Source organism: Anthonomus grandis, chromosome 7, assembly GCF_022605725.1.
Source record: "Anthonomus grandis grandis chromosome 7, icAntGran1.3, whole genome shotgun sequence".
NCBI lineage: Eukaryota > Metazoa > Arthropoda > Insecta > Coleoptera > Curculionidae > Anthonomus > Anthonomus grandis.
In genome coordinates, this window is record NC_065552.1 from 26380646 (window position 1) to 26404240 (window position 23595).

Genomic DNA, 23595 nt, shown 5'->3' on the forward strand with positions numbered 1-23595 from the left:
AACTTCGTTTCTTAGCAGGTATAATTATAAAATCAGTTGCTATTGTCCTGATAAAATTTACTTAAAACATTAAATTGTGTAAGAAAGGTTTAAAAATTCACATTGAAATAACAATACCTTTTATTTGTAATTGTAATAATTTAACAATAAATAAATATTATTTAAAAATTTAATTCGTAGATAATTATCAAAAGGACACTACTATATAACTAAATAACAAAAGATAACATATTATCGCCTTAAACCCCCTAATAATTAAGTATATGAATTTTTTTTTCAGATAAAAATATAAATACCCTAATTAATAGATTAGTAGTTCAATAGCAAGTCTATATATTTATTTACAATCCAATTGGGGTTAATTACAATTTTTTTCATTGGAAACTGGTATATTTTTTTCCTTGCGGGCATACCAAAGGTGTACGCGACCTATTGCTTTATAATCAATAAGAATGTAACATATGGACTTAATTTAAAATAGTCTCTATGTTATTAAATTTGCTCTCGCAAAGTCAATATTCCTAGTTTGTTCTTGTAATTTCGGAACAGTCAATACAGTATTTCATTATATTTCTAATCTTTCCAAAAGCACTTTAGGTGGAACCTAAAATAATATAGGTGTGATATGCATAAAGAATGAGTTAAACTTAGATATTTAGCCCATTTCTGAAAAAAAGAAGGGCCGAGGACGTCTTGCATTTAATATAGGGGCCAAAAAAGGTTATTCTGCAGAACTGTAATTTTCTGAATTGAGTTTTCAAGTGAATCAATATTCATATATTGGTGTCAACAAGCAAAGCAGTTACACAAGTCACGAAATATAAAATGCAAACACATAATATGTTTTAAAAATACAATAAAAAGTATGACTAAAGATTATTTATGTTTAAAACTAACAATGCAACTAAAAATAACGCATAACACAAACAATTAGGTTACAGTACATCAGCAAAATTGAACCGGAGATACTGCTTAAATAAGGAAAACGCATTTTTAATTAGGTACTCCTTAATTTTGGCCTTAAATGCTGAAAAGGGCGACAAAATATTCTGAATATATGAGCAGAGTCACCCCAATTAAACAAACAGTGAGAATAGAATAGAAATTTCCAAAATATGCAGCACTGAGCGTGCAAATGGAAACTGAGGTGGACAAATTTCGTATTAGGACCGCCAGGTTAATCCCGAATCCAGAGTGACACCAAGGAAAGTTACAATTTCATCCCGAGTCTGTTGACCATGACTACAATATCTAAGGAAAAAATATATCGATTTGATACCACACACTCCCCCAGGTCAATGCATGACTGCTGAGCTGTAATGTGCAGGCGGATATCAGCAATCAAGGGTGTTGTTTTATCAGCATAAAGATAAAAAACAGACCGAGGATGACAGCTAGAAAGATCATGGACACCAGAAAGAGAAAGCGCTCAAAAAAAGAGCCCTACGGCACGCCTGTGCCATCATTTGGGATCGCTTTCAAAACGAACATAATTGACTCCTGCCGGTTAAGTAGGACTAGTAAATATGTTAATACATGAATTGTCAAATATAATCGACGAGCTTTTGAAGCTGTATACTATGCTCAGCACAATCGAAAGCTCTTGACAAATCGTTAAATGTTCCCTGGGAGGTTCCAGCCTCTTATCATACAAGTCCCTGACCGCTGTATCCGTTGAGTCTAGAGCCATGTTGCCTAATATAAAACAATGAATTTTGCTCAAACTAATCTTTTACCAAAAATTGGGATTAAAGAAATAGGCTGCTAATTCTCGGTGTCCATCTTAGATCCTTATTTATGTATATCGGTATAACTTTTGCGACTTTAAGACAATCGGAGACAATGCCGATGCCCTTTGTGATAGCTACGTTATCAATTAAAATGGCAACACTTATTTCTCATTTCTCTGAAAGCATCATCAAACCACTTTGATGGCCCTGATCCACTAGCTTTATGCACGTTTCAGCTGTAATAATACATAAGTACTCAAAGTCATTGTTTTGTTTTCTCGTTGCCATACACATATCGTTTGGAATGTTGACCATTTGGGAGTGAACGAAAGCGATTACACAAGCACACGATCGTATATTAAACCAAATTATTGGTTTTGCCTTTCTTTTTTACCGTGTGTCAGACAGAGAGGTATGAAGTACACAAGGTAAAGACAAACAACTATTATACTTTACTGTTATTGCCCGGGGGAAGGAAAAAGGAAAGCTTTGATGTTTTTAAGAATTATTACATTATTATCGACCAGACATGAAACCCAATCCACCATCCATTAAACACAGTCATGCGACCAACCTGTTCTAGAAGTCCTTTTATTCCAAAATCTATGCACATATTCTCAAAACGTGTCTGCATATATGTAGTGGAAATGTGATGTATTGCCAAACGTGTAGCTGTTGCAGGAATGAAAAGTCTGCTGGACAAGTGGACCCTCCGAAGATGGACGGAAGGACCTGACATGAGTCAGGCATACCTAGATGGGGTCTCTGTCCCTCTCACCAGACAAATACTGCGTTGAATCTTGCTAGTGACAGGTCTTTTAACCGGATACTGGCATTTAAGACGTCATCTCCACACCATAGTTATTGCGGACCAGTCGTAATGCCGATGGTCTTGGGAAGAGGATGGAACTGCTGGCCACCTTGTTGGACATCTGGCTAACACCTACAATTTACCCAGCGATGTTAAGCCTTTCAAATCAGAGTGCCTCATCGGTTTTTCCAAAGCTATATTGGCGTCTGGTAACACTCGTGGTTCTCACCTCATAGGACTCGTGCATAACAGCCATAGCACTGCCTTACAAATTGACAAATTCATTTTATCAAAATTAACTAAATATCCAAAGTCCACGAGCCTCCTTTTTTATTTAGCTATAGAGTGACAAATCTGTGGGCTATCAAATTAGTTAGGTACTGAGAAACATTTTTTTGAAACTCCCTAACAAATTGGATTACTTTGTACTAACATATAGGTGTGTAAGTATAATAATTGTTTCAGATGATGAACTTTTAATCTTAGCAAAGAAATGTCGTTTTGAAGTAGTGTTAGTTTATTAGTATAGTTTATAGATGGCTAAGCTTAGCTCATTAGCTAAGAAATTATTGTAATTTTTTTCACATAGTGCACTCTTTGCTAATGCGAGTGCTAAATATCCGCTACTCATTAAAAAAATTTCAGTGTGGTTGTGATATTATATGCTTATAGATTAAAATCATTCATTACTTTCTATATTTCCGATTGCGCTAATCTGTACAAAATTTCCGGAGCAATTAGTTTACGGATTCGACCTTAAAAACCTACATATTTCTTTAACGCGCAGAAAGCTAATTAAACCCAGTTTCCGAAAATGCAAAAACACAAAACTCTATTACGAAACGCGAAAATAGTGTAGAAATCGACCATCCTCGTATCAATATGCTTTGTTGTAATTTGTAGGTTGCACAAACGTGCATGCATTCGCATTTCCGGATAGGTACCTTACTATTTCGGCGATGTTGCCGCTAGCATCATACTTACCCTTATTTGGATATCTAGAGATTGTTTCAAAACGAACGATAATGTATTTGTTAAGATAAGAGCAATAAGAGAGCTAAAAAATCAAATTATTGCTGCGAGTTGTTAGGATCGATGTGACTCTTGTGTTCTGTTGAGTAGCATATATTTTGCTTTTTCAACGACCTCGATCACCGCATAAAAAGTTTAAGGGTGATGCATTCCGCAATTTGGAAATGTCTGATGCAAGTATACTCTCGAAACTGCTTAATAAGGTTGGGCAAAAACCAGCTGTTAAAAGACCAGTTCCATAACATCGTTTCTTATGGAACCATCACTATAGCGTATTTTATTAGCCACCGATTCAGCTTCCACCGTTTTGATATCACGTCTGTATGCAGGGTGGGCCATCGAAAACCGTGGCGGGTTATGTCTAACTTTTCTTGAAATGTTTCTGCATTGTTTTTGAAAATCGATTCACTTTAGAAAATATGGAGCCTGGAAATACCAAAAATACGTTTGACAAAAAGTCGATTTCATATTATCTCAAAACTTACCGTATAAGTCAAAGTAAATTCCCTCAAGAGAATGCGTTCTTTTCGCTAATTTGAAAAATAATTTAGGCTTATTTTAATGAGTTAAGAATTTTCAGGTTCGTGTTTCACAATTAGTTGTTATGATCGAAGTGTTTGGAAATTGTTAAACCTTTCAATTTACTCAATTGCAGAAAGAGTAGAAATTATTAACCCTTTTTCCAAAAATGATGATTGTGGAAATCGGGTCCCGGATTTTTTTAACCAACGAAATACTGATAAACATATTTCTAAGAAAATTGTTAGCGATATTGCGGCTAAATTTGGCGAAAAAGGTTATGTTTACAACAAAAGCCAGCTTAGAAATCCTGTACTAAATGAACTTACGAAAATGACAGTACTGGGGCAAATTGCGACTCGTATAAAAGTCCCAACGAATATTAATAAAAATACAAGTTTCATCCTTATGAGTAGTTAGTTCAAATTGAAGACGAATTTGATCGTCGCTTACAATGTATTCTTTTGATGAGAGCAGATTCTTCTTTAATGGTTTAGTGAATCGCCACAATTCTCGTAACTGGGCTGATACCAATGCAAGGATTTTTCACGAAGCACATATAGAAAGCATAAGCACGGAAGTTGAATGTATAGGCTGGTATCTTGGGCAATTTTACTGTAGGTTCTTTTTTCCTTCCTTTAAAGTTAACAGGTGATATGTATTTGGATTTATTACAAAATGCAATCCACTTAGTTCTAATAAATATCATAGAGGAACAAGAACTGAGTTTCCAACAAGGCGGAGCTTCTCCGCATTGTTTAAATCACACGTTTCCAGGACGCTGAATTAGACGAAGGAATGCAATTGAAGGGCCCCCGCGGACACCAGACCTAAGTCATCTAGGTTTTTAATGGAGGCACATGAAAAGACTAAGTTCACAAAAACTTTTTAAAAGTTTTCAATACTCCATCTTGGACACATTGGAAGTTCGGCAAGTACGAATCATTGACGCATGTCGCGAAGTGTCACCGCAAATGTTACAGAATGTACGACAAAATTTTGAAGATGACCTGTATCACTGCATAGAGGTTGGCGGACTTGTACCTAATGCCTTGCGGTATGTTTTCGACGGACATAATAAAAAGACCGTAATCGTATCCATAAGGTAGATACCATAATACCTTATCTATGGATACCAAGATGTCCCATATATTACCTAAAACAGAATATCGAAAGATGTTGTTTTAAGAAATATGACAACCTTGTCAAGGCCCACAAGGCATCGCCTCATCATTGCACACCATCTGCCTCCAAGCAAATATTTTTTATTGTTGTTGAAAGCGTCGATATCGTATGAAAAAATTTGGCGGATGATTGCCCATTGCGATCGTGGAGGTATTGCATGGGCGTAGGTATTAAAGGTAAAATTATTATACTTAAATTAAATATTTTGCAACCTTTGCTTACAAAGGGGTAGCAACCATATTATAATATAGAGTAGTAGGATTAAAGATAAAAAAAATATGTAAATTGCTTAAATGCCACTTCTCTTCTTTTTATTACTAATTGGCATAATAACATGTAAAAGCCTACTAGAGTTGATGTTGCTGAAATATTACTCGATTACTAGTAGGGAACCTGGATGAGATGCAGTCAAGAAAAAAAGGATGGTTTAGAAAAAACCATCTTAGTCTTAACGCACAAAAAACTTAAGTCTGTCAGATATATGGGAGTCAATAATCTTCACGCTTATGTCCAAGGTAAAATTTCGTATACAATTTCAGCTTAGGGTCACGCGATCGTCCAGTGATAAAGAGGTGTTAAAGGGCTGTAGGGAGAGTCATTATTATTATACATTAGTCATATTAAACATAGGTGTACTAATATTGCCATCTTTATTTATTTTGTATTCATTAAAGTATGTAATAAATAATATAACAGAGTACACAACACACAGTGTAATGTAGATACCCCTATGACTATATATGTAAAAAAGTACATCTTAAATACCACAGACTGGAAAAAACCAGAACTATTTCTTAGTATGACTGAATGGTCTTTAACAAATTGCACCCAAATTTTCAATAAAGATTGTGTACTTTCAATAAAGATTTTTTTAAAATAAACTAAAAATGTACCTAAAATCTAGAGTTTTTTATTCAATTAACCAAACCTTTACCGATTTATTAGTAGACGTTTATTTAGTTAGACGTTTCAGGCTCACCGGAGTAGTATTTGGATTCTTCATGGGGTGCATGTATGAAATAACTTTAAGTTGCTTATTTTTATGACGCTAAAACAGTATAACCCCAAACCCTAAATTGCTAGCATCAGTATAAAGTTCTATTCTTAGATTTGTGTTAGCAAAAAGAAATGCCTCCCTTCCTAACCTCAATACCGTCTGACATCTAGCGAAAGCAGTACTATTCGAAATACCCCTCAGGATTACAAGAGCATCGTACAGAATTCGTTATCTAGATTAATAGAAAAAAAATTAATTTGAAATGCAGCTAGCTTGATGTAAACATCTTTTATATCGTCAATAACAACTTCTAACAACCGATTATAAGTAAGATTAAAATTTAAAGAATTTGAAAGACAAGTTGGGTGTATAAACTGGTCACTCGCAGCTTCACGCTGAAATTCCGCTTGAATAAATATTGTATAGCTACGTCTTGAAGTTTTCTCAGGTCCTTTCTATAGGTTTCCATATCGACAACCATTGCCTTGCAACGTCAACTAAACCTCTCGCAAGTAATTCTTCAGTAGACCAGCCGAATATTCCAGATAACTTTTCTAGTTTGTTACACCAATTTGATGCAGCATTATCATAATTTTATTATAATATTTTACTATTCATTTTAACTAGTTTCTAACCGTCCGCAAAAATCGATTGTGGCTTTTAGAGCTATTTTATTTATACAATCCCACTTCTGATTTAAGAAAATTCGTAAATTCCAGAAAATGAATAAAGTTACAAGTTAACAAAGGGTACGATTCATCGCAGCTGCCGTTTCTAAATTGAATATTTTATTTGATGATCGATTTAAAAGTTGCATCAATATTCAGGCTTGATGACCATTGTTTGACCGCCCCCATTTGCTAACCTTCCACGTTTGTTCCGAGATTGCGAGATGTGTGCCTGCCGCTCATTCCGAGATAATTCCCGAATGCTGGAAAACAGCTGGTCTATTCAAGGCAATAGATATATATAAATTGACATTTTCCACACAATTTTTTATGAATATTTGCGATTTCTCAAATAGAATGGTTCTGTACTTCATACTTCAAAATACTTCAACTACAAACAGATGGCACAATAAATTGTCCCAAAAAGCTGTACAGCATAAAAGAAATTGTATCTCTCACAGGCAAGCATTTCTCTGTAAGTGGTCGTAAATTTTCTTTAAGAGACTTCTACTAGAACTATGTTCGAGACTTTCGAACAAACTTTCCAATTTTTCCAGAAGTTTTTCCAATTCTCTGTAGATAGTTTTATACCTAATAACACAGGAGCATGTCAGAAACATTCGCTTGCGACAATAGAAACATGCCAACAATGACCCTATTTCCTTACAGAAGTACCAGAAATGTTTCTGGCAGCGGTCATGTCACTGTTGCCAACGTAAATCTGGTGTCTTTTAGTTTCTAATCAATTACCAACTTTATACGGGCAATTAAACCACTTTAGCTGCTATACCGGTTTAGAGATAATTCACCTTGGCTAGTGTTTACATGAAAGAATTAAGAAAGGGATTCCAGTGATTTTTCCTTAAGACTGCTGCTTACCATGGCGATTTATTGCTTGAAAAATTGACTAGTTTAATAAGTGATAACAAAATTATTTGGCTTAAAAATAAAATATCAATAAAATTAAAATATCTGTTTATTTTTTTTTTAGGCATTTAAGCACATTTGTGTTGGTAGCACTGGGAGTTAAATCGGTTGAGTGGTGACAAGTGTTTACACGGTAGCTTAAAGCGGTTTAAAACCAGATCATGCACTTACTTAAATCGATCTAAGCGATCGTCGATATCGACGGGGGTTTATACATGCAAATTTTGTTAAACCGAGTTTCCCTAAGACACTTTAAAGTGCTAGTATAAACTTGGTAAATAATTAAAAGATAACTATGTCGTTTCTATGGCGGTTAGTTATTTAAACTACATAATTTAGTTAATTTTGGAATAGTTTTGCAAAATATTTGTAGAGATTTAAGCAAAATGTTCTGCTCATGTGGTAGTATATAATATTTTTATTTATAATTCTTAGAAAACAGTCGGAATATGGATGTTTAGAATTATTTATTTGCTGCATATATATGTGTAAAATTATTTTTTGCGCTGGCGGATTTTCCTATTCTTTCTTAAACAGACCTCAAAAACCTTTGATGTCAAACATTTTGATTATTTTTTTTATTACCGCTAAAACTTTCCCACTCGTGCAAAAATAATTAGTAAAATGTTTCTAGAACGTCGTAAGAGAATCATACCAGAAATGTTTTACAAAAATCAGCGCTAAAATGTACGATAAATGTCCGAAACATTGAGTCATAAATGCTACTTAAATTGTATGTCACTCGCATGTCCTGTTTTATCTGGAGGAATGTTTGGAATCTGGCTCATCTTATACTAGGTGTATTCTCACATATAGTTATTTCTACCAATTACTAATTCGAATTAAGATTCGGTCTTGCCATCCTTACGTTATGCGATTATTACGAAATGCTTTATTCACATTAGAAACCAACTAATTAAATAATTCATAGTCGCGGCGATTTAAAATGCGCTTGGAAGCGTTCAGAAATATTTGTTTTTTGTAAAACTCTAAACTAACACTTTTTTTAAGTTTTTTTGTCATCTTTTTAGAAAAAGATTTGTTGAATGCCTATAAATACTGAATTAAGAATATGTTGTCAAGTCTACTATTAGTTTTTAAACCGACTTGAAATATGCCAATATTTAATTGAAAGATTTATATCTAAACTAAACTTCTCATGTAATTACAACGATGTATCACTTTATCTAGCATATAAAAAGAACATCAAACTCAAAAGTGCAACACTGTAAAAACGTGTTTCAAAACCCCTTGAGCCTTATACTTGATGTCATAGCTTAATCCAATTTACCTACATAAAGAGAAATTACTTAAAATATGCTAAAACCATAGCTTCATTTTTGAGATTTAACATCAGAACATTCTTAAAATGAAAATATGAATATTGTGTTTAGTGGAAGCTAGGTAGTACACCTGGTTTAAACCTGTACTAGAAAAAATTGAATATTCTTAAATCTCGATTACATCAGAGAGGAATCTTCTATAAAACCCCGAAAAACAGTTTCTAGGTTTTTTACCCATGAATTTTCCGCATTATTATAGACTATGCCCAGATTGTTGAAAACTTTTTAGAAGGTAAAATTTAACATTTGAATTAAGCAACCACTCACGTGGCACGCCATTGGTGAGTTAAAAATCTGTGTAAAACAACTTTACTCGACCGCATGTCTCGAAGGAATTCGACGTTGTTCTCTGTAAACACATTTTGTTGACTCTCGGGTAAGTAGTACTGGCGGTCCTCGAGTACTGCTTTAAAGCGCTTATGTGTATGCTGACTAGTCGATTGGTTTATGTGAAGATATAGTGATTGTGATGGTGGTGTGATGTGAATTGGATTTTTTTTCTAGTGTTTCAGTAAGTACTGGTACTAGTAATAACTAGGTTTTGAGTTATTTAAGATTTTATTGTAAATTTTAAACAACGTAGGTTATGATGAATTTGGAAATTTATCAAAAAAAAAAAATATTTCAAAATTGAATGTTTTTATCAGAAAGTCATTATTTTGGCACTAACTGCGGTGTCATATGAGTAGGCGCCCTATAACTTTTTGCAGTATTTCAAAGGTTAAGTTTGTGTATTAATTAGGTACTACATATGTAGTAAATTGATATTGTGAAGTATCGTAAAAAATTAAGTTGACATTAGTTTTAGTTACTCTGTAAGCTTTTATTAACTACCTGCAAATCTCCTGCATGGTGACAAAAATATATTATATACTAATTGCACTAGTTTGGTGAAAAAAAATGTTTCGCGCCAATTCATATAATTATTCTTGGAATACGAATACGAAGTTATTTTAAAGTTCTGATAAATAACTGATAAATCCTTATTATTCAGTTTTGAAATATTAGCTACAAACTTATGCAGAAGAAGGAAACATGAAAATACTTATGAAAACCAACTATTTCTATGGGTCATCCAATATAATACCACCATATACACAATGTTCTTAAAAAATGCTTGTTCTACTTGTTCAGCTTGTTCTTCTTCCACACAACCAGAAGTTTTATGCTTCTTATTAGCTTGGAAATTTCATTTGTAGTTTCAGTGAACTATACAACTGTGATTCTGCAAATACCCCTAGCGTAAATGCTGACTGACTAAAATCCTACTAAATGCTGAAGAGATTTCTTTTTTCCTTCGCTTTTTTTTCAGCATATTTTTTTCTTATCTATCAGCATCTACACAGTAGTTTACAGCTAATCTCGTCAAAAAGAAGAGACAAAAATCTGTTAACTAATTTTTATTGTTGAAGAATGGAGTACATTCTTCCAGCGGAGTTGTAAGATAAGGTAAAGTAAGGTAAATAATATGCTTCCACTTACAAATATGCGTTGTTATGCTCTACATGTTTCAAACATAAATATGTTCAACCTCAGGGATGTAGAATTAGGGTATGTTCTTGCTGAACTAGGAGCTAAAATTGGTTAAGCTTTAGGCTCAAACAGTAAATGAACACGCTATGCACTGAAAAGTACTTATATTTGTGAGTGAAGGGAAACTATGTGTTTTATTTACCTAAATTTTGCTTAAAATTTCGATTTATCGGTATTATTCTGTGCTGTTTAAATTTTATATGGTGACTACAAAATTAGTCAAATTTTGATCCTTAATCAAGAAAACAAAGCAAAAAGTGGACTTATACGTTTATATGAAACGTTTGGAACATTGCACATTATACTGGTGTTGAAACATTTCATATTATACCGGTGTTCTTTCTTTAGACTTACAAAAAACTAGTAAGATACTATTAGCAATAAAATTTTATTGAATAGATTAGAAACGAAGTAATATAGGAGGAAGCAATATAAGTACTAGAAATATTTTTAGCCTTTTTATCATTTTTTACCACCATACCAACCTTTTGTTTAAGAATTTCATTATTTCTTTATAAGCGGTTTTCACAGAATAATACATAGTAAACTTTGAACTAGTTCAATAATTCACCATGATAATTTGAAATGCTATTATTTTCACTTTAGGCAGAAGGAGCAATAACAACTATTCCAAAGTATATTGCAATATAATATTAGATGTAGGATCTAGAAAATTATTACAAACCATAATTTATTGGTGAGAAACAGTTTTAAGTACAGGCAATCCATCAAATCTGAAAATAATCCTGATAAAAGACCTACTTTTGAAATCCAACTTTTAATACCTTCTTTATGAATGCAACTTTATTTTTTATAGGAGAAATATGCTTAACCATCTAAAAAGCTATGTGTTAATGGAAAATATATCTTGGGTCTAAGTTATCTATGAGTCAAATATTTGTTTTAGCTTGTTATAAACTCTTTTCCCTTGTGTGACCAATTTTTGTTAACAAGAAACTTATATTTCTTTCGATTTCTTAAAGGCTGCTTCCCTACAAGCAAAAAGGTGTGTAACTTTTGCAACAAGCACCCGAATCTGAGACAATAAAGCAAAAAAGCACCAAACGCACTAAAGAGTACACGGCATGATTATTTCCTTGTTTTTAGGGTATGTCTTGTAGGGTGAAATTTTCGTACTGCATGAATCAGTCTTAAACAGGAGTTTTGAAGCCTCTGAATTTGTTTGCTTCGGTTTGCTTTAAACAGGGAGCATAAATCGTATAATAATAATTAAGTTACCATAAACCAAACTGTCACACACCATATGATCAATGATCAGCAAATGCAATGGATGTAACCAACCCAACCCAACCCTAAATTTCTTGCTTTTTGCAGAAGGAGATTTATTGGAAGGCCAACAATATATTATCTATTTTTTTAGTGTATATGTGATTTTTTCAGTGCTTCCACTTTCCTCTCTAGTCATTTTTTGGTCCAAAAAGCATTATTGAATTGTATTGTGTTTTTTGACATTACTAGCACGTTCTTAAAGTTAAAATTTATTGCTGTTATAGCTTGTTGAGCCCTTCTGGATACAATGATATCTAGGACTAAGTGTCAGCGCCGTAATAATGATGAAGACAAGATAAGACTGCATCTGGAAATTGAGTTACTTGTTAGAATTTTTAGATAAGTTGATATTTTTTCACCATATGACACTGGCTGAGACCTATCTCTAATCATGCTATCAACTTATTAGTTCACCAGCCTCACATAAGAGACCTATTTTTTGTTAAGGTAGTGGTACAATGAATTGTTTCTTACGTGATCTTTCGGTTTTTCATAACCGTCTCTAGTATCTTTGAAAGTGATAGCAATATGCTTCGAGGTCTTAATGAAATAAATGATTTAGGGTTGGAAATGAGGTAAAAAGGAATGAAGTAAGAAAGGCAAACATATCGGTAATATTAGTTTATTTACCCCGTCAACTTGTCCACTTAAAGTCTATAAAGAATAACTACAGTTTTTGATCCATTTTGAGGTGTGTTTGTCGATCAACTGCCAAATATTCTGTTATAAATAAGAGATATCTTAGAATATGAATCATTAGGTCGATAATTTGTTGAGTGCGACACTATTTAGCGCTTAGCTTTTGGGCCAGTGCGACGAGTAAGCTCTAGATAATTTATCATCTGTGATTTTCCTTTTGCTCTAAAGATTTACTCCTTTATACTTTGTTGTGTTTTTTTTATTTTTACACCTTTCTCACGTAAGTTCTAAAATTTCTTTAGTAATCCACGTTTGTTTAGTTTTTTTCCTTAGTTTGTAATAACAGTCCCTATTGTTTTTTTACGCTAGTCTATGCTTTATTTGTCCTGGAAACGTTCCAAGCAGATTCTATTATATTCCCTTTATTTCTATTTATTTTTGTAACATTCTGTATAATGTCTTTATTAAAGACAATTAACGTATCATGACGAATAAAGGGCAATAACCAGCCAGTAGTTTATTAGGTAAACAAACGGAAAGTTAAACCATACAAAACTATTATAAAGTCTTTCAACGTATTTAACAGAGTATAAATTATTAAATTGGATGTAATTTAAGAGCTCTCCGGAGCGTATACAAATGAAAGTATAAGTTTTTTATTCCTTATTATTTGCTATCGTCTTCAACAAAACTAATATTTTAGTTTAATTTAATTAATAAGCAAAATGTATCGCTCGTATTATTTTATGTCGGTCCATAAATGAAAGAGTTTATTGTTATTCGTTAAGTGTAATGGAAAATACATACGTATTGCTATTGTGTACAGGGTTAAACCTACTTACCAAATTAATAACTTGTTTTTATTTAAGAGTTTCATGCAGACAGAATTATTTTTTAATTAGTTTCAGTTTAAAAAAAAATTAAATTTTTTTACATAAAGCTTTTCAAACATCGCTCTGATTAATTTCGGCTGATAAGTAACTGTAACGACTGTAAAAATAAAGGATGATTTTTGTGTAAAAAACTTAATATATAGGGAATTTAACAGGGAAATATTAAATGATATCCAAAAACTTTTAAAAATAGTTTCATTAGTTCTTTTACAGATGATCTTAGATCTATATCTTGACCTATTAAGAATTTGCGGAATGGACTTCAAATTTACAAGAATTACTTGTAGCTTTATCAAGTGTATATAGTCAAATGTCATTGTCCTTTGTTTACCCTCGTTTTAAGGTCGCAGGGTTTCAATAGCATCCCTATTCTAATTCGTTTAAGAAAACGTATGATTATAAGAATAAGGGCCAAACAGGTAATAAATATTTTTAAAAAGCTTTCTATATTTTCATTCAGAAGTAAGATTTTCGATTCTTTAGGTTTTGTAAGCCCAGTAACCCTTTTTGCAAAATACATTACGCAGAAATTGTGGAAATTGAAAATTGACTGGGATTAATCTATTCCAGAAAGCATTGAGCATTTATAGACACAGTTTCAATCACAATTTCATGAACTTTCGAATGTAAGTATTCCCAGATGGTTAGTAATAGGCAATTTCATAAGTTGTCACCTTTGTGCTTTTGCAAATGCATTTATCTTTTTAGGTTGATCAGACTCTCAAGGTGATTGTGTTGGTTTAATTTATACCCTACCCGCTGAAGAGTTGGAAACAGGGCAAGCCATATTCAAAGTATATTTCAACTTCTTGGAGATACTTTTTTTAGAGCTCAATATAGCTGATGTTGTTTCTCGTGGTTTAGCTTTTAATAAGCTAGTAAAGCTCGAAACTTGGTGGAAAAGGCAATTTTTCCTCTATTTGCCAAAAAGTCGGTAGTATTATAACGTACTTTTAAAGAATCCTATTCAGCAAGAGTTATGAATTATTCTCAATGAAAAGAGAATAGGAAAATGACTTAGTTTTAGTATAATTACGTTAATAATATTAGTATAATTATAACTGAATCAAAAACGTTCTATTCTATATAAGTGTCATGTCTGATGTGCTAAATGGTATAGCCAGGTTAAAAATCATATGCACATGTTTTGATGGTAATCCAGGAACGTTCATTGCTTACTGCGTTACACTTCTTTTGAGTCATCTACTACACTTACATTAAATCAACTACTTTACCAAGTTATTGGAATACTACTTTTTGATTCTGATTAGAAATGCAGGAGACTGCTGTCAGTCAGTAGCATGGTTTTGTAGAGGTAGGTCAACAGTGGCAAACCTGAGTGTTTATCAGTAATATCTATTATCTGCATTTGAGAGAAAGTGTTGTTGTAAAACACTCAAAGGCTGTACTTTAGAATGCTGTTGATACCTTTTAGAGTTCGGCTTGTGTATCTTTTTTTTGTAATTTTTCTTATGCTATTTTTCTTTTAAACTTTACATGCACCTATTATTTCTTGGTGTTTGTAAAGGATACAATGAATAATTATTTAGCATCGCCACATCCTCTCCCCTAGCATCAAAATTATCAATCATTTCATATTCGTCCACACTTCCCTTGGTTGCTTCCACGTTCTCGTATTTTGTGCCTCCTGTGATCTCTGAGGGTCAGTTCCAGCATTGAACTTTCCGTTGCACACTATGCAACTTTCATTTTCTGTACAGCCTTTTTTGTTAATGTCAAAGTCTCAGCATTATAAGTTAGGGCAGGCAGAATATATTGGTGGAAAACGCTTTTTTTTTGACAAAGTGGTAAATCTGACTTAAATATATGCCTTAAGTTCACAAACGCGGCCCAAGTTACTTCTATTCGCCCAAGCAATCTGCTTGATTTTCTCTGTTTATACGAATTTCGTGGCGAAGATAGTTGTATGAAGTAGTTTCTTTTACTCGTATGCCATCTATGTAAACTCCTTCACTAAGCTTAAGCTTAGTCATTAGTTGGGTTTTTGTCACATTAATTTTTGGTCCGACCTTATAAGAGGCCTTAAGCAGAGGTCAAGACGATTTGATATTAGAACTGTGTCATCTGTAAATTTTTAAAATGTATTAGGTTTTCACCATTTATGTTTATGTTGTCCAAATAGTGAGTCAAATCCTTATGTTGTACAGAGTTAAACATATACTCAGGCAGGTTCATAATCAGTTTCGGTGAAACCGTGTCCCCCTGTCTAGTTCCTCTATTTATTTAAAATTAATTTGTTGATTTCTGCAAATTTATGTTAGAATTTTTACATATAGAGTCTATTATTGAGGTATATCGATCTATTCTATAGGCGACTTTATATTGCTTTGTGATTGACTTCAATTTATCTGATATTTTTTTATCTGATACTGGTTTATAGTGTCAAAGACCTTTTCGTAGTCCACGAATATCATAATAAGTGGTTAATTGTATTTAATGGGCTTTTCTGTATGGTTTTTTGGAGCAGAGTCTGTTCCGTTCCCCTGGATGATAAAAGTTCAGTTTCGCTTTTAATCTATTTGCAATGGTTCAAGTGAATAGTGGATCGTAAATGAATAGTAGTTGTAGATCTGAGATAAGATAGAACGCTAATTTAGCATATTGGTTATGTCACCTTTTTTTATGCATTAGGATAATGGTTGCATTATTGTGGTGGTTTGCCTTGTATAAGACACTCATTAAAACGAACTTTAGGACTGTAACAACTTCTCGCGACCCAATTTAAGGGCTGCAATGACCACTTTATCTTCTCCACGCAATTTGTTGTTTTTTATTTTAAAAATCTAAGATTTCTGGGATTTAGAATATGGAAATTCAAATTGCAGAAAATTTCCCTAATATCTGGGGCATAGCTCTTTATAAAATTCCTCTACTATTTTTAGAATTTCGTTCTTAACAGTTGTAATTCAGTCCTTTTTATTTCGTAGTTTCATTTTTTTTTTTGGAAAGTCACTGCCTAAGTACCTACCAAGTCTTGATTTTTTTTGATTATTTTGGTAGGTAAACATTTTATTGTTGAATTTTTTGATATCATAACAAATGGCTTTAGTTAAATCCGTAATTAGTTGCTTTAGTTTTAGAAATTTTACGTAGTATTTATTCTGCATTATTCTCTTTTCTTCTACTTATACATTTTCTTAAGTTGCGGCAGCAAAGAAACTGCCAATTCCAGACAACAAATCTGATCTGATCTAATAGCTTTATTAACTTATTCTGAAACACCCTGTAAATAGATTGCGGTAAAATCTTTTTCGATTTCCTATTCCCACTTCTCAAATTGACATCTAGCATGAAAATCTAAATAACAAGCAATAAATTATTCAGTTTACAACTAAATACCAAGATCAACATTTCCAACAAACCAGCATATTTAGAAAAAAGTTACCGCTTTACGTCTTACAAAATGTGCTAATCACTTCTATAACGGTATACAGAGTTTTTAGCGAGAGACAGATCGCGCATAAAGTTGATTTTTTAAATAAACATTTCCGATCACGTAATACGTGTCACTGGGACAAAACCAATGATATTTACCTGCTATTTGTTATTATTACGTTTTTTAAAAAGATCAAATCTCTCTATAATAAATAGCCTACGCACCTTTAAATGGTCGGTGAACTTTCGTTCCAAATAGCGACTACTTATTTAATAATTTTAATTTTTATTCATGCCCTAAGTGTTCTTACTTTAAGGAATAATAAAAATTAAATGTTTATTTAATTTGTTGAAAATACCAGTATACCGAACTAATCATTATAGACTTAATGAGCCTAATAAATGAAAATTCAGTAATCGCTTTTTGGCAAAATCATTTGTTTAACTAGCAGTTGCAAAATATTATTCTAATATTAGTACAAAGCTATTCAATGCGTATGGTCTTGCAGGCATATACAGGTTGGGGAATGCGCACCCAAGCATTTCGTGCGCTCTGTTACTCGTCAGGTACGTCATTGTTTTTCAGTACAAACTACTTAGAAAGCGTCTTACTTGGATAAGGGCTGCTTGCAGGGGTATTATCTGCAATAAAATTTTGCAAAATATTACAAAAGTTCAGGCATTTCTAAAATATTTGTCTAATGCAGGCTTTACATAGATCAGTCTACAACCCACATAGAATCATGTATTGCATGATACAAATTAAAGCGTTATTATAAAAAAAGTTAAATATATAAGCCCTGATAAAAGTAGAAACATTTAAACACTATACAAAATAAAAATTAAAACTCTTAAAAATAAACAATTTTCTCTCGTAACTCCTCTAAATTTGCTGGCCTACTAAATTCGTATTTGTAAATGGTGTCCTTAAGATAAGAGGCCATTTAATATAGCCAGTCCCACTAATAAGAGGGTTAGAAAAAGTATTTGTTCCAATTTTTTTTAACATAACCGCATTATGACCAGAAACGCCGTTTTGTTGAACATCGATCCCAAATTTGGATTAGATCCAAATCAGGGAGGATTTGAAAGGCAGGCAGAATTTGGTTTTGCAGTAACTCAAGATATTTTTGAGCGTTTAAAAACCATCAACAAAAAATGTCCCTGTAATATGGTTCCAAACATTCAAATTTGAGTACGGAATTGAAAATTTCTGTGCTCCGATTCTGAATTTGAGTACAGAATTAAAAACTCTGTATCTCCAAGACTAATATCAAACCATTTTCCCCTGAAATTTATTTTCTCTTTTAATCATGGTTTGCAAAATTTTATTCTTCGCCTGGTCGTCGGGCAAATATCTCCTCAGTCTTGGAATATTAGAGACATTTAAACACATGTTTTTTCCAAATACTGGTAACAATTTTATGGCTCATAGCTAGTTCCTCTCCAACACCTCTTTTTAATCGTGTTGATTGTTTTTTGTTAAAAAAAAAAACAGAATCTTTACTTCGCCACCCTGTATATTCGGCCACTACTACTAAATTTCAAATCAGTCATCAAAAATGCGTTTATATCATAGAAGGAACAGGACATCACTAAAATGAAATGCAAGATGGAACATCCCTTAAATATGTAAAAGCAATAGCTATACTAGAAAAACCAATTGTTCATTTTATGCATCCTATTTTAAGTAGGTATGTGTAAACAATAGTTGGCGTTTTCTTAAGAAAAAGCTTTACCTAAAAGCAATTGCTAAAAGTTAATAAAAGCATGCAGAAACGGGTTTTTATTTAGTCATAGGCTTTCAAGCTTCTCCTTCAATTTTTTAAGCAATTGCTAAATTTTTATTCATTAGAGCCAATAAGTAGTTGATAATTATTAGTCTCGTCTTGTCGGTATTTCCTATAAGTGGATATCACTCAACCATTCCTGAGGTATAACATATATATTTAAGGTTATACTACTTGTGTTCTTTTATCCTCTTCTAATGATGTTATGTCGATTGCAATAACATCTTTATGACACCTATATATGTCTGTGACATCACGCCTTAAAACAACAATACAAATCAAGCGATGTTTAACGCTAAATTAGCATAGCCTAACCTTCGGTTCGATGCTTAATTAAACACACAAATATGTCTGTTATTTGTGATTAGTTATAAAATTACCTGAGACTAGAATGCAATTATTTTATTTATTGGTGAAAGGCGTATTGGTATTTTTTGATAGGAAGTGACTTTCACTTTAAAATTGTTGTAAATTATTGGTTTGTCCGGTTACTTACCGAAGAATTTTTAGGTGTACCCAATGAGGATTCTCATTACTGAGGCTAATTTTTGCAAAAAGTGCGAAATTTGAACAAAAGCTTGTTTGGAAATCTCAAATGTTCTATATACGACGGGCATTCAAAATTAAGTTTCCTTAAAATGACTTTTCTCTTGGAATGGCCACAGATGTAAATAGCTCCGCCTGCGGAGCTATTTACATCTGTGGGAATGGCATCTAGGGAACATTGTTTTATTTTGGAGTCTACAGTTTAAAGCGGAACAGGTGTCAGTGACAGAAAATATGTTTTTATACAATTACGGAATATAATATGCATTCCGATATAATTTTTGATAAAGCCGTGGCTTAATTTCTTAATAAGTGCGATAATATTTATTCTCGCAATTGTTTTGGAATGTGGATCTGTGCAGCCATCTAAGCTCTAAACTTGAATTAAATAAATGTGAGTTGAAACAAAAAAGTCTACAAAATGTGTTCAAAATTCTATACTTTTAGATCATGTCGATCCTAACCACTCGAAACAGTTTTATATTTATGCGCAAAAAAATTACGCACATATACCATCTGCAGTCCCCTCCATCCCCTGGCGGTCAACACCCTCATTGGGCCACTGGTATGGTTCACGCTTTTTTAAGTGCAAATGGACTAAATAACTTAATAATTTAATAATCAGGCTCATGGAGGATACACATGCCACTATATAATATGTAATTATATTTTAGGATCATCATCCATCGCAATGGAGGTTTTTAAATCGCAAAAGAGACTGATTAGAGTAATGATGCCATTGCACATTCGTGTCAGTTGTCAACTACATTCTCAGAATTTAATTCTAACAGCCCCATTGTTTGGCATTAGTGATGTTTGTCAAAAAGAACTCAGTTTTGTTTTCTATAAATGATAATAATAACTGTTACTAGAAGGGGTGAAACACTATCTATTCACCATCATAAAAGTAGGTTTTTTGAAAGTCCTGCATTTACAGGGCTATAAAGGGCGTTTCGTAGACTGGCTTTAAATATTAGCAGTATTACTGGCAATTTAGAGAAAAAGTCATGAATTTTCTTTAAGGCAATTGGGTTTGTTCTTATTTTTATAAATTTTTTTGGATTAAGTATGAAATACTATATCGTAGCGTTTTTTTTCCTATTCGTTTGGGTAGGAATTAAAACACTCGATGCACAAAAATAGTCACCTAATTTAATATACATGTACAAACTACTACTAGGAACTTTTTTACTACTATTACGTTGACTTCGATTCAAAATATGCCGTTTAGGCTGGCCTCCTAGTCGCGACGATTCGCTTCCACGTGTCTCCAAAGATGTCTTGCTTTATTTAGATGATGTCATATTTGTTGCAGAATATTGATTATATAAAATGATAATATTATTAATTTAATAGATTATTAATAATTGGTTCAGGGTTTTTTAATTTTTTGAGGTTTGTCCTAGACAATTGATTGCCATGAATAGGTTTTTTTATTTTCGTATAATTTTTACTGAAAATAAATAATTATTTAGATGTTTTATTGATCAATGCTCTTAAGGAAGGTGCTACGATTAATAAGTACTAAATAACTGAAGAAAGCGAAAACGCCCGGAAGAGGTCTTGCTTGTTTATAATAATGCTCAGTCTGATTCTGAAAATCAATAAAAAATTAGAAAAAGTGACTATTTCCTTTTTGCAAAGTTGACAGAAAATTTGGATTTTTAACTTCGAATGATGAAATTTAAGGAGTTGCCTGATGGCCATTGGATCCAGAGGTTCTTCGTCAAGAGTTGAATTGGTTAAAGGTTTTCTAGCATCTTAATTTTGACGTTTCATACAATTATTGATGAAAGTCCTTTAAGCATATTAGACCGAGCGGGCAAACCCTTTAAACATTACGGGTTCACTGAAAAACACTCCTTACATTCCCGGAGTCCAGCGATCCGTGCCTCTCCTTAAAATAGGAAACCTACTCATAGCTGCTTACAGCCTAGCGGTCCCTCAAAATGATCACGCCCCAATCCATCCGTAGACGGAGACCAGCATAGAGGATCAGCTCGAAATGGTTATGATGATTTCCCTAGATTTCAGAGTATTTACATAATTACTAATGTTCCATTTTGTGCGTCGCAATCTCGTTTTGTAATTGTTAGTGTTGTGTTGTTGATTAGTAATTATTAAGTTTTAAAAATGTATTTTCGTTGACAATATTATAAATCTTCAGCTAAGCCAACAAAATGGACCAACAAACTGCTTGGATGCTGGCATTACAATTGGTAGCGCTCATATCAATAGCCGGCGCCATTTTATTATATCTCGTATGCAAAATCCGTGGTGGCTCAGATCCCGCATGCACAGAGTCTGGTCCTGGAGCCGGTAAAGCCGTCTTGGTCACGTGTTGCGACAATGCAATGGGTCTCCAAGTGAGTAGATTACGGAAATTGAATAAATATAATATTAATTATCGCAAAATCCTTTAAGATCGCAATTCATCTGGCCAACTTGGGCTTCAGAGTATTTGCGGGCCTAAAACCCGGCCCAGAAAGCGAATCATCAGCTTCCGCGCAGGTAATAAGAGCTTGGCAGAAGCATCGAGAAACGGTGCAGAAGCATGGCAATATTGTCGCTTTACCCCTAGATGTCACACGGGAGGATTTGCTATATGAGTCTGTGGATATTATTAGAGCACATCTACCTGCTGGGGAGGATGGTAAGAAATTAAAAATAAGGTTTTAAAACATATTTTCTTTAAATAATTTTTTATTTTATTTAGGTATTTGGGCTGTAATTTGCACCAACGGTTCCACATATCGGAACCCTCTAACGCAACAAAATATTGACCATTGGGATAGCTTATTAAAAATCAACGTTATCGGCGTTTTACGAACAGCCAGAACATTTCAAAACCTTCTTAAAAATTCCAGAGGAAGAATTTTAACCATCGGCACAACTGATAATATGGGTAGTGGATTGGTAGTTTATGCTGCAAGCAGGTATGCTGTGTTATAAATAAGTGATTTCTTTTTTAATGTAACTTTAGCTCTTTCTTAACAGGTGGCACATATGATATTTGACATTATAAGATAGCATCAGGGTGGATTTACAATTACAATTCTTTTACACATTGAATTTTTAAATTATCTTGGGTCAAAATTTGTTATTGCCTGTCCTAGTTACAGATAAAACTGCCAATTTGAAATCAGTTTCAGATGCTTTATTTGACTTTCTCCTCTTAAGCTTCTCATGCAATCTAGTACTCATACTCATATTATTTACAAGCAACTTGAAAAGAAATGGAGCACAGAAACTACCCTGTAAGCCATATAATTAAGCAACTGGCTGTAGATCTTTGAAAGGAAAAACGTGACTATCCGTAGATAATTATACTCTTAGACTATTATCATGGTAACTGATAATAAATGGCTGTAAAATATGACATTGGGCCTGGCAATTATCAAATAACATTTAATTTAAATTTAATACACTCTCTTATAAAAAATTTTGCAAGAAATTATCTTGTAGATTTGCAGTGGAAGGAGCTAGCTACGCTTTGAAGCATGAGTTGTCGCCATTTGGGATCAAAGTTGTAACCTTAAATCCTATGGGGATTATGCCTGAGTTGCTGTTTTGTCAACCAAAGATTTCCAAGTAATGACTTAATATTAGTTTGTTATTTTTTTATGTAATTTGTCCAATACCTTTTTATAGAAAAATAGACGCCGACAAAGTGTGCGTCGAAATAAATGGTGGAGTGGAGTTTCAACCTCACGTATTATCGGCCAGAGCGTTAGAGATTGTAGATCAAGCATTAACTATCAAAGAACCTAGAAATAGCTATAAATTAGAGTATAAATATAATAAGTGGATGTATCCACTTCAGATTTTCAAACGTATTTAACATTAATATTGATGTGTTTAATATTTTATTGTATATAACTGTTGGTGCTATTATCTAATAAATAGAATGTAATTATTATATATTTAGGAATTTATTTAATATTTCATATAGCCATTTGTTAAAATAACACTGCCGATATAGATAATTCGAAAATAGGAGGAATGAACATATACCGAATTCACAATTCCTCACCCATTTGAAATAGATATATAAGACGTGATTCAAAATAAAAAATCTTCACGAAAAATAGGACGAAACTTCGTGAAGCAGGGTGTAAATAGTACATAAATATTTATAACCTGCTAGAAAATCGTGGTTCCCTACATAAGAGGATTAAGGTAGAAAAGGCACTACCACGATAACCATTAATAGGACAAAAACTGGTCATTGTCTTATCCCTCAACCTCTATATTTGCACAACTAAAAATCAACACTTCGTGACCATTGTCACCATT

The 23595-nt window shown here is 33.1% G+C and overlaps 1 protein-coding gene across 1 annotated transcript; it reads left to right on the forward strand.

The window, feature by feature from the left end:
* The first annotated feature begins 9556 nt into the window (after window positions 1-9556).
* On the forward strand, window positions 9557-23220 carry LOC126738102 (D-beta-hydroxybutyrate dehydrogenase, mitochondrial). Its single transcript, XM_050443252.1, has 6 exons — window positions 9557-9723; window positions 21467-21665; window positions 21724-21952; window positions 22016-22235; window positions 22765-22890; window positions 22951-23220. The coding sequence occupies exons 2-6, from the start codon at window positions 21480-21482 to the stop codon at window positions 23138-23140; spliced, it is 951 nt and encodes a 316-aa protein (XP_050299209.1). The 5' UTR covers window positions 9557-9723; window positions 21467-21479; the 3' UTR covers window positions 23141-23220.
* The last annotated feature ends 375 nt before the right edge of the window (window positions 23221-23595 follow it).

Excerpts from the sequence above, each read along its gene's own strand:
- LOC126738102 (XM_050443252.1), top strand. The coding sequence starts at position 21,480 with ATGGACCAACAAACTGCTTGGATGCTGGCATTACAATTGGTAGCGCTC. Across the intron at positions 21,666-21,723 it reads ACAATGCAATGGGTCTCCAA|ATCGCAATTCATCTGGCCAA; the intron begins GTGAGTAGATTA and ends AAATCCTTTAAG. Across the intron at positions 22,236-22,764 it reads GTAGTTTATGCTGCAAGCAG|ATTTGCAGTGGAAGGAGCTA; the intron begins GTATGCTGTGTT and ends ATTATCTTGTAG.